Source organism: Salvelinus sp. IW2-2015, unplaced genomic scaffold (genome assembly GCF_002910315.2).
Source record: "Salvelinus sp. IW2-2015 unplaced genomic scaffold, ASM291031v2 Un_scaffold16384, whole genome shotgun sequence".
Classification (NCBI taxonomy): Eukaryota; Metazoa; Chordata; class Actinopteri; order Salmoniformes; family Salmonidae; genus Salvelinus; species Salvelinus sp. IW2-2015.
The window spans coordinates 119,830-132,235 of record NW_019957562.1 but is presented as its reverse complement, the minus strand read 5'-3'; the positions used below and the strand labels follow the sequence as shown (position 1 = coordinate 132,235).

Here is a 12,406-nt window from a genome sequence, read left to right as displayed (position 1 = left end):
ATGATGGAATAGTGATGCTCAGAAGGGTTCAGTGGTTAGATACAATAGAGAGCATCTCCACGTGAACTGGTATATGTCAAAGACACTAGCTACGTTTTTCATTCCGCTCATAAGTATAATAGTAATTCCGTGGAATTGATTTGGGCATACCATGTCATATGAGTGGAGCTGCCAGAAGAATGGTCAGTTATACATTTTATTATCACTCGCTAGAGTTGACTAGCTGTATATCAGATGAACACGCATAAGAACAGGAGTACTCTTGTGCTATTCTTTCATAGGGATGTACATGTACGGATAACGATTCTATGTGGAATGCATACGCATGTAACAGTCACGGAAGAGACCTTTTATATAGGAGGTCAATATGAGCTATTATGGTGAGACATTGATAGAAAAGAACGATAGCTTCTTCCATAAAGGTGTGTGTGTGTTGTGTGTGTGTGTGTGTGTGTGTGTGTGTGTGTGTGTGTGTGTGTGTGTGTGTGTGTGTGTGTGTGTGTGTGTTGTGTGTGTGTGTGTGTGTTGTGTGTGTGTGTTGTGTGTGTGTGTGTTGTGTGTGTGTGTGTGTGCCTGCCCTCACCTGTTTGTGCGTGAGGAAATTTTCACACACAGCGCCCCGTCCCAGCCACAGAAGGGGTCCCGGGCGAAAACACAGTCGAAACAAGACGTGTAGCGCTGGCAAGAGGACAAGGGGACCTGGAGCACTGCAGAGTTTGAGCCCACATAGACACTTCCCTGTTGATGGATAAATTATGTTCAATACAATTTTGATAACACTGTACTCAAAGACAACAGGTATAATGCTTTATAAGCATGTATGTGCCATGGGTAATACCTGTGCCTGCGAGATGACCATGTTGTCTATTGGCTGAGGGTTCACAAACAGCTGCAGCTCCTCTATGATGTGCATTTGACCTCCTATCTCCACAGCCCTGTGCAGCCAACCCTCATCTGCAGGGAAAAACAGACATATAATGTTCTCTCAACATTTATATAACCTTCATACAACGTATATATAACCTTCATGTAACATTCATATAACCATCATAACATTCATATAACATTGATAGCTCTCATAAAACATTCGTATAACATTAATACAAGAAAAAACTTAAGTTAAATAAGTATTCAACTACTCCTTATGTACTATGTTTATGCATTATAAATTCAAGCCAGACTCACCAGTTCCCAAGAAGAGCACTGTGTAGACGTGTCCGTCCAGGGCTGCCACCCTGTGCACGGCCATCTTTACGTAATTMACACTTCTCTTGAACAGTAGGGGGTGCTCTCCTATGGGGTGGACCTGGGTGGACATCAGGGGGTGCTGCCTCGCAAAGGCTAACACGTTGTCTGGGAGGTCACGGGACGAGTTGATGCCCTGGGACCTGTGCATGTCTGTAATACACTGGGCAGTGAGAGAACGACAGAGGTCGGAGAAGGAAAGAGAGAGCGAGAGAGCAGTCAATATAGATCAGAAAAGAGTGAGTGAGACAGAAATAGAGACAAGGGTGCACCTCAATAGCATTAATGGCCTTCCTCTTCTCCTCTCCTTCCATACGTTAGCATATAAAATAACTATAGAAAGACTGAATTGGTGAAAACCGTGTCTAAATACTGCTTTCACCAATTCAATCTTTCTAGATGCAGGAAAGAAGACGAGGAAAGGAGGACACTGTGTAGAGAGTATTGAGATTGATTCCAAAGATAGTATGTAATGGGGGCAAGGGGAGAGAGGGAGGCATAAGGTTTTATGTAGCAGGGAAATAGAGGGGTATTACTAGAGACTTACAGAGCCAGGCCTTGGTACTGGAACCTTCCCTGTATATTCCCTCCATTTGGAATCCTGCACCTCCATGTAAGGCCCCTCGAAGGCCCTCTGAATATCTGTGAAGGAGTACTGGCACACCGCAGATGCCTTGATATTTTTCCTGCGAGAGAAAAAATGCACAAAGTCGGAGATTAATAATTCAACGTTATGTCAACATTGAAGCGTTTGTTCTCTTGGAAAGTAAATGCCACCTGCCACCCAGATCGAATGTCTAAATCCACGAGCACTCACCAAGAGGGAACATTTTAATAGACTTTGGTTAGGTTTTAGTTGATCATTCACTGAAAGCTGAACGCTGTTGTGGGTGGGAAAGGGAGTGGAAGTTTGGTTTTGGGCAACAGTAATATTTTCTTGTTTCTGTCTTTCACTTTGTTTACAACAGGGATATGGGGAGATGGGAGTATGTCACTGACAGGGGTAAGGTCGTCTTATCTCAGTAGTAAGCTTATGCTTTACTTGCATTCAATGTGCACGTTAGTCATGTGCTCAGGTGCCGGCGCCAGAACGAATCAGTTGGATGGCCCTCTGATATCCATAGCCAGGCAAGTTCTCTCACAGGACTTCCTGTGTGCAAGCGCTTGCATGACATAGTAAAGACCATGGGCAGGTGGTGAGTTTCAAGTTTGGGGAAGCTTACAATTTGTCCTACCATTTCTACCGATCTGAGTGAAAGAAATTGTTTTATTATGCACATTTTTGTGGAACAGATTCTTTTCACGTGATAAAAATCGAAAGGTTAAAGTTCAACTAAGGCGAGAGCGCCATACTTGATACACGGTGGTACATTGGCGGCTAAAGAAATTAGTGCATATAACTCAGAGATAGCCTATAGGCCAATGCAGCAGTAGGTCTATAACTTTCATTGTCATTTAAGTAAAATACATAGGCCTAAAGCCGACAAATAAAACAGATGATGAAAATTCAGATTCTTTCAATCACAGTCCACTCTCTACCTTGTTTCTATCTATCTTGTCTTGACTTGAGCTATTGCTAGTGCAGTGCAACATTGTGTCAAATCATCAACTGGAACCAGCCGTTTAAACCGGATATATGGGATCATCATATTTTGCCCTTTCACACCGAGGCTTGGTGATTATCGAGGCCAGGAGTGTTGGAAAGATATTTCAAATACTGAGGAACTATCATTCGCAATGGATGTAACAATGTGTGAGGTGAAGAAAAAAAGACTGAGAAGCTCAGCTTATTAGTGGTGTACGTGGTTAGTTAAGACAATCAGAAATCAGACATTGCCAAATAGGCATACTTCTATCCGTGCTCAGGCGGCGGCGCGCGCTCAAAATTATGACAGAGAAACCAGACACATGCTCATTGCTTTCGGAGCACTCCAAACAAAAGACAAATGAAAAGATTTACAAAACTCGTAATGGTTATAACATAAACCAAAACTTGTTTCTCACAAGTATAGCCGGTTGTGAACTCCGCAAACGTCTTTTCCACTCCAAGAAATGAGAACGATAAATGACTGTAGCCTAATTAATACATGCATTAACAGAAATGTATGTATGAGGGATTAACGGTACATTTACTAGGCCTACTGGTGACATATGTAAAAGGGAATTTATCAAAAATAAACCATCAAAGGGCAAACAATTGACACAATGTCACGTGTGCTCTCTCTCCGGCCTCTATGTCACCATGCTGCTCGTTATGGCGCACACCTGTCACCAGCGTTAGGCGCATAATGACACTCACCTGGACTCCATCACCTCCTTGCTTACCTGCCCTATATATGTCACTCCCTTTGGTTTCTTCCCCAGACGTCGTTGTTCCTGTATCTGTTTCATGTCGGTGCGCTGTTCGTGTTTCTTGGTTTGTTCATTTAGTAATTAAATGTACAGTCGTGGCCAAAGGTTTTGAGAATGACACAAATATTAATTTCCACAAAGTTTGCTGCTTCAGTGTCTTTAGATATTTTTGTCAGACGTTACTATGGAATACTGAAGTATAAATACAAGCATTTCATAAGTGTCAAATACTTTTATTGACAATTACATGAAGTTGATGCAAAGAGTCAATATTTGCAGTGTTGACCCTTCTATTTCAAGGCCTCTGCAATCCGCCTGGCATGCTGTCAATTAACTTCTGGGCCAATCTTGACTGATGGCAGCCCATTCTTGCATAATCAATGATTGGAGTTTGTCAGAATTTGTTGTGGGTTTGTTTTGTCCACCCGCCTCTTGAGGATTGACCACAAGTTCTCAATGGGATTAAGGTCTGAGGATTTCCTGGCCATGGACCCAAATATTTATGTTTGTTCCCCAGCCACTTAGTTATAATTTTTGCCTTATGGCAAGGTGCTCCATCATGCTGGAAAAAGGCATTGTTCGTCACCAAACTGTTCCTGGATGGTTGGGAGAAGTTGCTCTCGGAGGATTGTTTGGTACCATTCTTTATTCATGGCTGTGTTCTTAGGCAAATTGTGAGTGAGCCCACTCCCTTGGCTGAGAAGCACCCACACATGAATGGTTCAGGATGCTTTACTGTTGCATGACACAGGACTGATGGTAACGCGTCACCTTGTCTTCTCCGGACAAGCTTGTTTCCGGATGCCCCAAACAATCGGAAAGGGGATTCATTCAAGAACATGACTTTACCCCAGTCCTCAGCAGTCCAATCCCTGTACCTTTTGCAGAATATCAGTCTGTCCCTGATGTTTTTCCTGGAGAGAAGTGGCTTCTATGCTGCCCTTCTTGACACTAGGCCATCCTCCAAAAGTCTTCGCCTCACTGTGCGTGCAGATGCTTTCATACCTGCCTGCTGCCATTCCTGAGCAAGCCCTGTACTGGTGGTGCCCCGATCCCGCAGCTCAATCAACTTTAGGAGATGGTCCTGGCGCTTGCTGTACTTCCTTGGGCGCCCTGAAGCCTTCTGCAGAAATGCAGTGGAAATGTTTTTTTGGTATTCAGTTCCTGATTAATTGCAATTCATCTGATCACTCTTCATAATATTCTGGAGTATATGCAAATTTCCATCCTACAAACTGAGGCAGCAGACTTTGTGAAAATGTATATTTGTGTAATTCTCAAAACGTTTGGCCACAACTGTACTTGCTTCCCGACTCTCAGCGTACATCGTTACACACAATGAAACAATAAATGTGCAAGGATTAGCGGGAGACAGCTGAGCCCTGGAGAGTTGAGTGCATGAATTTTTTAATTGTTTTATTTAATTAGGCAAGTCAGTTAAGAACAAATTCTTATTTACAATGCCGGCCTACGCTTCGCCACACATCCCTCTTCTTCTTGTTGCAATATTTGAAATGATACTCAAGACACATTATCGTCACACATATTTGAGATACTTTTCACTGACAGTCGCAACTCAATCAGCTAGACATATTGCCACGTGCGCTGACCAAATTGCGGGATTACCAAATAGGCATAGGCCTACACACTTGTGATTTAAAACAATCCACGGGGGGAAAAACTATATAAATTGTGTGGCTAAGTCATGCTCTCTGAAGTATTTTGAARGTTTTTATTTAGACAGGACAAAACATCAATTTAGTTTAGGGGAAACCAGCATCCTAACAGTGCACCCGCCAACTTTTCTTTCCAATTTGCAAGAGGCTGAAACCAGACCTCTGTATATAATGACGAGATCCTGTCCCAAAGGAGGGAAAGGTTTAGGTCTACATATTATGCCCATAGAAAAGCATTGGGGTTCTTCTGGACKGATTTTGGCGAGAGTGAGCCCTCTCTCTTCGCCTCTTCCTCTCTGCTGAAAAATAGAGTCTGGCTTACTCACTCAAGTCACACACATGGTGACAGGATTAACTCACACAGGTGCACTTTAGTATGCCATAAATGGGGGGGAGCAAGACAGTATGTGAGAGAGAGAGGGGGAGAGAGAGAGTCCCAATACAAAGGAGAAGAGAGCCAGTGAGCGTGAGAATGCTATTTTTTGCTGTTTTTACCCTTCATCTGATTCTCAGTCCCGTTAGGACAGTTGGATGCAGCATGACTCTGCATATCAGCACAAAACACAAACACCACTGCTGCCAGCTACTCTATACCTTCGCTTGACATCTACTTACACTAGTCAACAGACAACAAATCTCTGCATACTAAGTTGTGAGTGTATGACCATACAACAGTATCAAGCCAGTAGCAGTATGGTAAACAACTCGCATTGCTCCATCCTCTTACCATTCCAGGCCAAAGATCCCGTAGAAGACGGTGCTGTGTACATCCGGGCCCTCCAGTACAAAGACGCTACGCAGCACATTGAGGTGGAGCTCGTAGTCAGGAACGGAGCACACCAGTCTAGCCTTCAGGAAGGACGTCCACTTCCTCTGCAAGGTCCTCTGGCCCCCCCAGTCACCCTGGAGGGAGGAGAGCGAGTTTAGAGATAAACAGGTCATCAGTCACACAAACGCACATCAACACAGGTTTGCTCATGGTCATACATACCTATACCACACACTCATACATTATACACACAGAGACAGGTGCACACACAGACTAACACAACCCCACTAAACACTAGAAGCATTACCAAGTACCACTGAATGAGAGTGTTTGGTTCTGGCTCACAGTGTGCCTACTTGAACATATTTACTCTAATTGTATTTCGGGCAGCAGCAGCAACAGCAGAGGAGGTGCTCGGAGGCGATGGCATTGAGAAGAAGCCTGAATGGGCAGATTGTGCACSTCATTTAGAGCAGAGACTTCTCGTCTCTTTGTTTGTCGGGGTTTTAATACATCACCACTGGAAACATATTGTGTGATTCAATGTTGTTTCTACTTCATTTCAATGAAATGACGTTCAACCAACAAAGAATTGACGTCTGTGCCCAGTGGGTTGCGCTTCATTTCTGTTTTTCATAAAAAAATATTTCTACCCAGCCTCTGTACTTTATCCTTCAGAAAATACAGTAGTCACAGTAAACAAAGTAAATTAAACAAACACAAAACAGCACACATCACTCATACAGTACCAGTCAAAAGTTTGGACACACCTACTCTTTCAAGGCTTTTTCTTTATTTTTACTATTTTCTACATTGTAGAATAATAGTGAAGACATCAAAACTATGAAATAACACATATGGAATCATGTACTGTAGTAACCAAAAAAGTGTTAAACAAATCAAAATATATTTGAGATTCTTCAAAGTAGCCACCCTTTGCCTTGATGACAGCTTTGCACACTATTGGCACTCTCTCAACCAGCTTCATGAGGTAGTCACCTGGAATCCATTTCAATTAACTTCTCTGGGATATGTGGGACGCTAACGTCCCACTTGGCCAAAAGCCAGAAAAAAATGCAGCGCGCCAAATTCAAATATATTACTATAAAAATCAATCTTTCATGAAATCACACATGAAAGACACCAAATTAAAGCTCCACAAGTTGTGAATCCAGCCAACATGTCTGGTTTCAAAAAGGATTTACGGCGAAAGCACACCGAACGATTATGTTAGGTCAGTACATAGCCACAGAAAAACACAGCCATTTTCCCAGCCAAAGATAGGAGTCACAAAAAGCAGAAATAGAGATAAAATTAATCACTAACCTTTGATGATCTTCATCAGATGACACTCATAGGACATCATGTTACACAATACATGTATGTTTTGTTCGACAATGTGCATATTTATATCCAAAAATCTTAGTTTACATTGGCGCCATATTCAGAAATGCCTCCAAAATATCCGGAAAATTTCAGAGAGCCACATCTAATAACAGAAATACTCATCATACACTTTGATGAAAGATACATGTATTACATAGAATTAAAGATACACTTGTTCTTAATGCAACCGCTGTGTCAGATTTCAAAAAAACTTTACGGAAAAAGCACACCATGCAATAATCTGAGACGGCGCTCAGATATAACAACATTTCTCCACCATGTTGGAGTCAACAGAAATAAATATTCCCTTACCTTTGATGATCTTCATCAGAATGCACTCCCAGGAATCCTAGTTCCACAATAAATCGTTGTTTTGTTCAATAATGTCCATTACTTATGTCCAAGTAGCTACTTTTGCTAGCATGTTTAGTACACATGTCCAAACGCTCGCGCAGATCCAGGCGAACGTCGAACGAAAACTTCAAAAAGTTATATTACAGGTCGAATAAACTTGTCAAACTAAGTAGAGAATCAATCTTCAGGTGTTGTTATCATAATTATTAAATCACGTTCCAAGCGGAGAATTCCTTTGTGTCTACAGAAGTAATGGAACGCAAGGCGATATCATTTGGAAAGCGCATGACCAAGAACTGGCAGTCTGCCAGACCACTGACTGAAACACCTCCCATCTGGCCCCACATCACAGTAGAGGCTTCATTCAACGTTCTACAGACTGTTGACATCTAGTGGAAGGCGTAGGAAGTGCAAACAGATCCATATCTTACTGGGATTTGAATAGTCGATGAGTTGAAAATCGACCAGCCTCAGAATTCTCACTTCCTGTTTGGATTTTTTCTCAGGTTTTTGCTTGCCATATGAGCTCTGTTATACTCACAGACATCATTCAACCCGTTTTAGAAACTTCAGAGTGTTTTATACCCAATAGTAAAATAATATGCATATATTAGCATCTGGGACAGAGTAGGAGGCAGTTCACTGAAAATGCTGCCCCCTATCACAAAAGTTTTAACAGGTGTGCCTTGTTAAAAGTTAATTTGTGGAATTTCTTTCAGCTATGGCCAATAGCTTTTTGGGCTGCTAGCCAAGTAGGCCTGCCTCAAGCATGGATGCCACATCTGGCAACTGGATGGCTGTGCGGTAGACCGTACACCGTAGATGCTGGTTGCCAATGGAAAGGAGGTTGGGGATTTGCTGAGAAGCAGACAGACCTGTGGCACGCCTCCAGTTGTAGTCTGGCTAGCGACTAATGTGAACTCTGTGTCTGCGGATCTGTCGCCGCCACAACTGTCATCATCATGGGCGACTGCCACTGTGCCATTGGGGTGAATCGAGCCCTCCCCCCTCCACCCCCAGATTTAAATCTGCATGGGCTGCTGTGGCCCAGTTAGGGCTGGATCCATCACATTCTACCCCCCACCATCACCACTTCCACAGGGCAGACATGTCCCCATTCCCAGAAAGCTGCATTTTTGTATACAGGGGTACTGCAAGCATGAAACAATGGAGATGACAGTTACACCAGGCACAGCCAAAGAGAGAGGAGGAGGAGTGAAAAAAACAGCCTGCTGTATCTCCAGGAGTGGTTTCTGGGCATGCTGATCTCCAATGAAATGAGGTGATGAGAGAGGGGGGGGGGGAGAGGGGGGGAGAGAGGGGGAGAGGAGAAAGAGTGACAGAGAGAAAGAGAGAGAGAGAGAGAAAGAGAGAAAGGGGATGGGGTGGAGAGAGAGAGAAATGGGGAGAGAAAGAAAGACTGCCATTGGAGCGGGCTTGGTGGGCTTCTACTCTGCCTGGCAACAGTGGCACACCAAGAAACCCCTCCGAATGCAGCTAAGACAGCCTCCCGAGTGGCGCAGTGGTCTAAGGAAGTGCTAGCTGTGCCACTAGAGAACCTGGTTCGAGTCCAGGCTCTGTCACAGCCGGCTGCGACAATTGGCCGAGCTGAGATGTTCCGGTCGCGCACTAGCGACTTCTGTGGCGGGCCGGGCGCAATGCATGCTGACAGGGTCGCCAGGTGTAAGGTGCGGCTGGCTTCCGGGTTAAGCAGGCGTGGTGTCAATACGCAATGTGGCTTGGCTGGGTTGTGTTACTGAGATTACTCACCACAAAATCTACTTAATCCTTTCATCACAGGAGCCCTTTATTCAAAAAGACGCTGCCGGAGAAGGGGAAGGTGAGCTGGGGTTCTAGTCCGATTAAGGAAAAGGTCAAACCACCCTCCGCTTCCTACTATATTACTTGCTAATGTACAGTCTCTGGACAATAAACTGTGTGAGATCAGAGCGCATATTTCCTACAAGAGAGAAATGAGCGACTGTAACAATCTGCTTTACAGAGACTTGGCTGATGGAGGAGGTGCTTGATCAGGCTAACAGCCTGGCAACAGTGGTGTTTCCATACATCGCGCAGACATGGAAAAATAACTTTGTGGGAAAAACAAAGGCGGAGGAGTATGATTCATGATCCACAACTCATGGTGGGATTGTACGAATGTACAAACCCTTAATAGTTTCTGTTCCCCTGACCTGGAATACCTCACAATCAAATGCCAAACCAATTATCTCCGAGAAAATTCACAGCTGTGAGACAAACGACAGATAATTCACAGCTGTTTGTATCACAGCTGTGTACATCCCCCCCAAGCCTACACCACGCTGGCACTCATGGAATTACACAGGACTTTGAACAAATTGGAAACAGCATATCTCACGGCCGCATCCGTTGTCGCCGGGGACTTGTAAGGAAAATTCCCTTGAAATTCCACCAACACATCTTTTGCCACATTCGCGGGAAACAAACATTAGACCATTGTTATTCTCTATTCCAAGATGGATACAAAGCCCTCCTTCACCCCCTCCTTCTGCAAATCAGACCATGGCTCCATTCTGCTCCTCCCCACCTATCGGCATAAGTTAAATCAGGAAGCACACGTGGTAATGTCTGTTCAACGCTGGTCTGACCAACCGGAATCCATGCAAAAGGACTGTTTTGATCACGCSGGCCGTCTCTGGGAATAACATAGATGAATACACTAACTCTGTCTCTGGGTTTATTGGTTTATTTGGATCCCTAGAAGGCCAGCATCCCGGAGTCGCCTCTTCACTGTTGACGTTGAGACTGGTGTTTTGTGGGTACTATTTAATGAAGCTGCCAGTTGAGGACTTTTGAGGCGTATATTTCTCAAACTAGACCCGCTAATGTACTTGTCTTCTTGCTCAGTTGTGCTCCGGGGCCTCCCACTCCTATTTATATTCTGGTTAGAGCCAGTTTGCGCTGTTCTGTGAAGGGAGTAGTACACAGCGTTGTACGAGATCTTCAGTTTCTTGGCAATTTCTCGCATGGAATAGCCTTAATTTCTCAGAACAAGAATAGACTGGTGAGCATCAGAAGAAAGTGCTTTGTTTCTGGACATTTTGASCCTGTAATCAAACCCACAAATGCCGATGCTCCAGATATTCAACTAGTCTAAAGGCCAGTTTTATTGCTTTTTTAATCAGAACAACAGTTTTCAGCTATGCAACTTAATTGCAAAAGGGTTTTCTAATGATCAATTAGCCATTTAAAATMATAAACTTGGATTAGCTAACACAACGTGCCATTGGAACACAGGAGTGATGGTGACTGATAATGGGCCTCTGTACACCTATGTAGATATTCCATTAAAAATCAGTTTCCAGCTACAATAGTCATTTACAACATTAACAAGGTCTAAACTGTATTTCTGATCAATTTGATGTTATTTTAATGGACAAAAAAATGCTTTTCTTTCAAAAACAAAGACATTTCTAAGTGACCCCAAACTTTTGAACTGTAGTGTAGGTAGAGTTTTGGGGCTCCCGAGTGGCGCAGCGGACTAAGACACTGCATCTCAGTACTAGAGGCGTCACTACAAACCCTGGTTTGATTCCAGGCTGTATCACAACTGGCTATGATTTAGGGCGGTGCACAATTGGCCCAGCGTCGTCTGGTTTAAGGTTTGGCCGTCATTGTAAATAAGAATTTGTTCTTAACTGACTTAAAGATTCAATAAAAAAAGGGCGGGCTTCTGAATCTTCCTGCGGTTGCAGTTAAAAATATATATATATACTCTATATTACACATATAATATATTCCTTTATTTTTATAACAATTTTTTTTTCTTTGCTTCATCTTGGGACCCGGCAAGCCTCTGCATTAGTCCAGCCCTGAATATGAATCAGGTTATCACTCTACTAAATAGCAGCATGCGTAGAGTGCATACCAATAGTGTTGGGTCTGTGACATCCACTTGTATTGATCATATATTGTCCTCCCCCACCCTCTTTTTACACTGCTGCTACTCTCTGTTTATTGTCTATGCATAGTCACTTCATTTATATATTTTTATTTAACCTGGCAAGTCAGTTAAGAACAATTTCTTATTTACAGTGTTTATTGTCTATGCATAGTCACTTTATTTATATATTTTTATTTAACCTGGCAAGTCAGTTAAGAACAATTTCTTATTTACAGTGATAGCCTACCGGAGAACAGTGGGTTAACTGCCCTGTTCAGGCACAGAACGACCGATTTTCACCTTGTCAGCTCGGGGATTCGATCCAGCAACCTTTCAGTTACTGGCCCAACGCTCTAACCACTAGACTWCCTGCCGCCCCACTCTTAATGAGTGTAGACAGCCTGCTGCTGCCTGCTGCCATCCTGCTTATCGTCAGATGAGAGGAGGAGAGGAGGTTGGGGCACACGTGGGTAACTTAGGGGCCCTGCCTTAATTGGGTAACTGATTAATAAAACAATTTAAATAAACTGCATAATAAATAAATGTGACTGGTCAATTGTGTGAGTCGGGGGCTGGGCCCAAGCCCATAGGGTGCCCAAGAGAGTAAAAGTTTTTTTTAAAGGCAGGTGAACCTGCAACCACAGCACTTCAATAACACTTGAAATTATATATTCTTTAAGCATTACAGGGATACGGTTCTGA

The 12,406-nt window shown here is 43.4% G+C and overlaps 1 protein-coding gene across 1 annotated transcript in view; it reads right to left on the bottom strand.

The window, feature by feature from the left end:
• LOC112080575 (semaphorin-4G) overlaps positions 1 to 12,406 on the bottom strand; it is a 40,209-nt gene that overhangs the window by 11,945 nt on the left and 15,858 nt on the right. The window contains exons 7-11 of the mRNA XM_070442630.1: positions 6,001 to 6,176; positions 1,793 to 1,931; positions 1,186 to 1,408; positions 839 to 954; positions 584 to 738 (exon numbers count right to left, since the gene is read on the bottom strand). Coding sequence (XP_070298731.1) covers positions 584 to 738; positions 839 to 954; positions 1,186 to 1,408; positions 1,793 to 1,931; positions 6,001 to 6,176 — 809 coding nt within the window. The remainder of the gene's footprint in view (positions 1 to 583; positions 739 to 838; positions 955 to 1,185; positions 1,409 to 1,792; positions 1,932 to 6,000; positions 6,177 to 12,406) is intronic.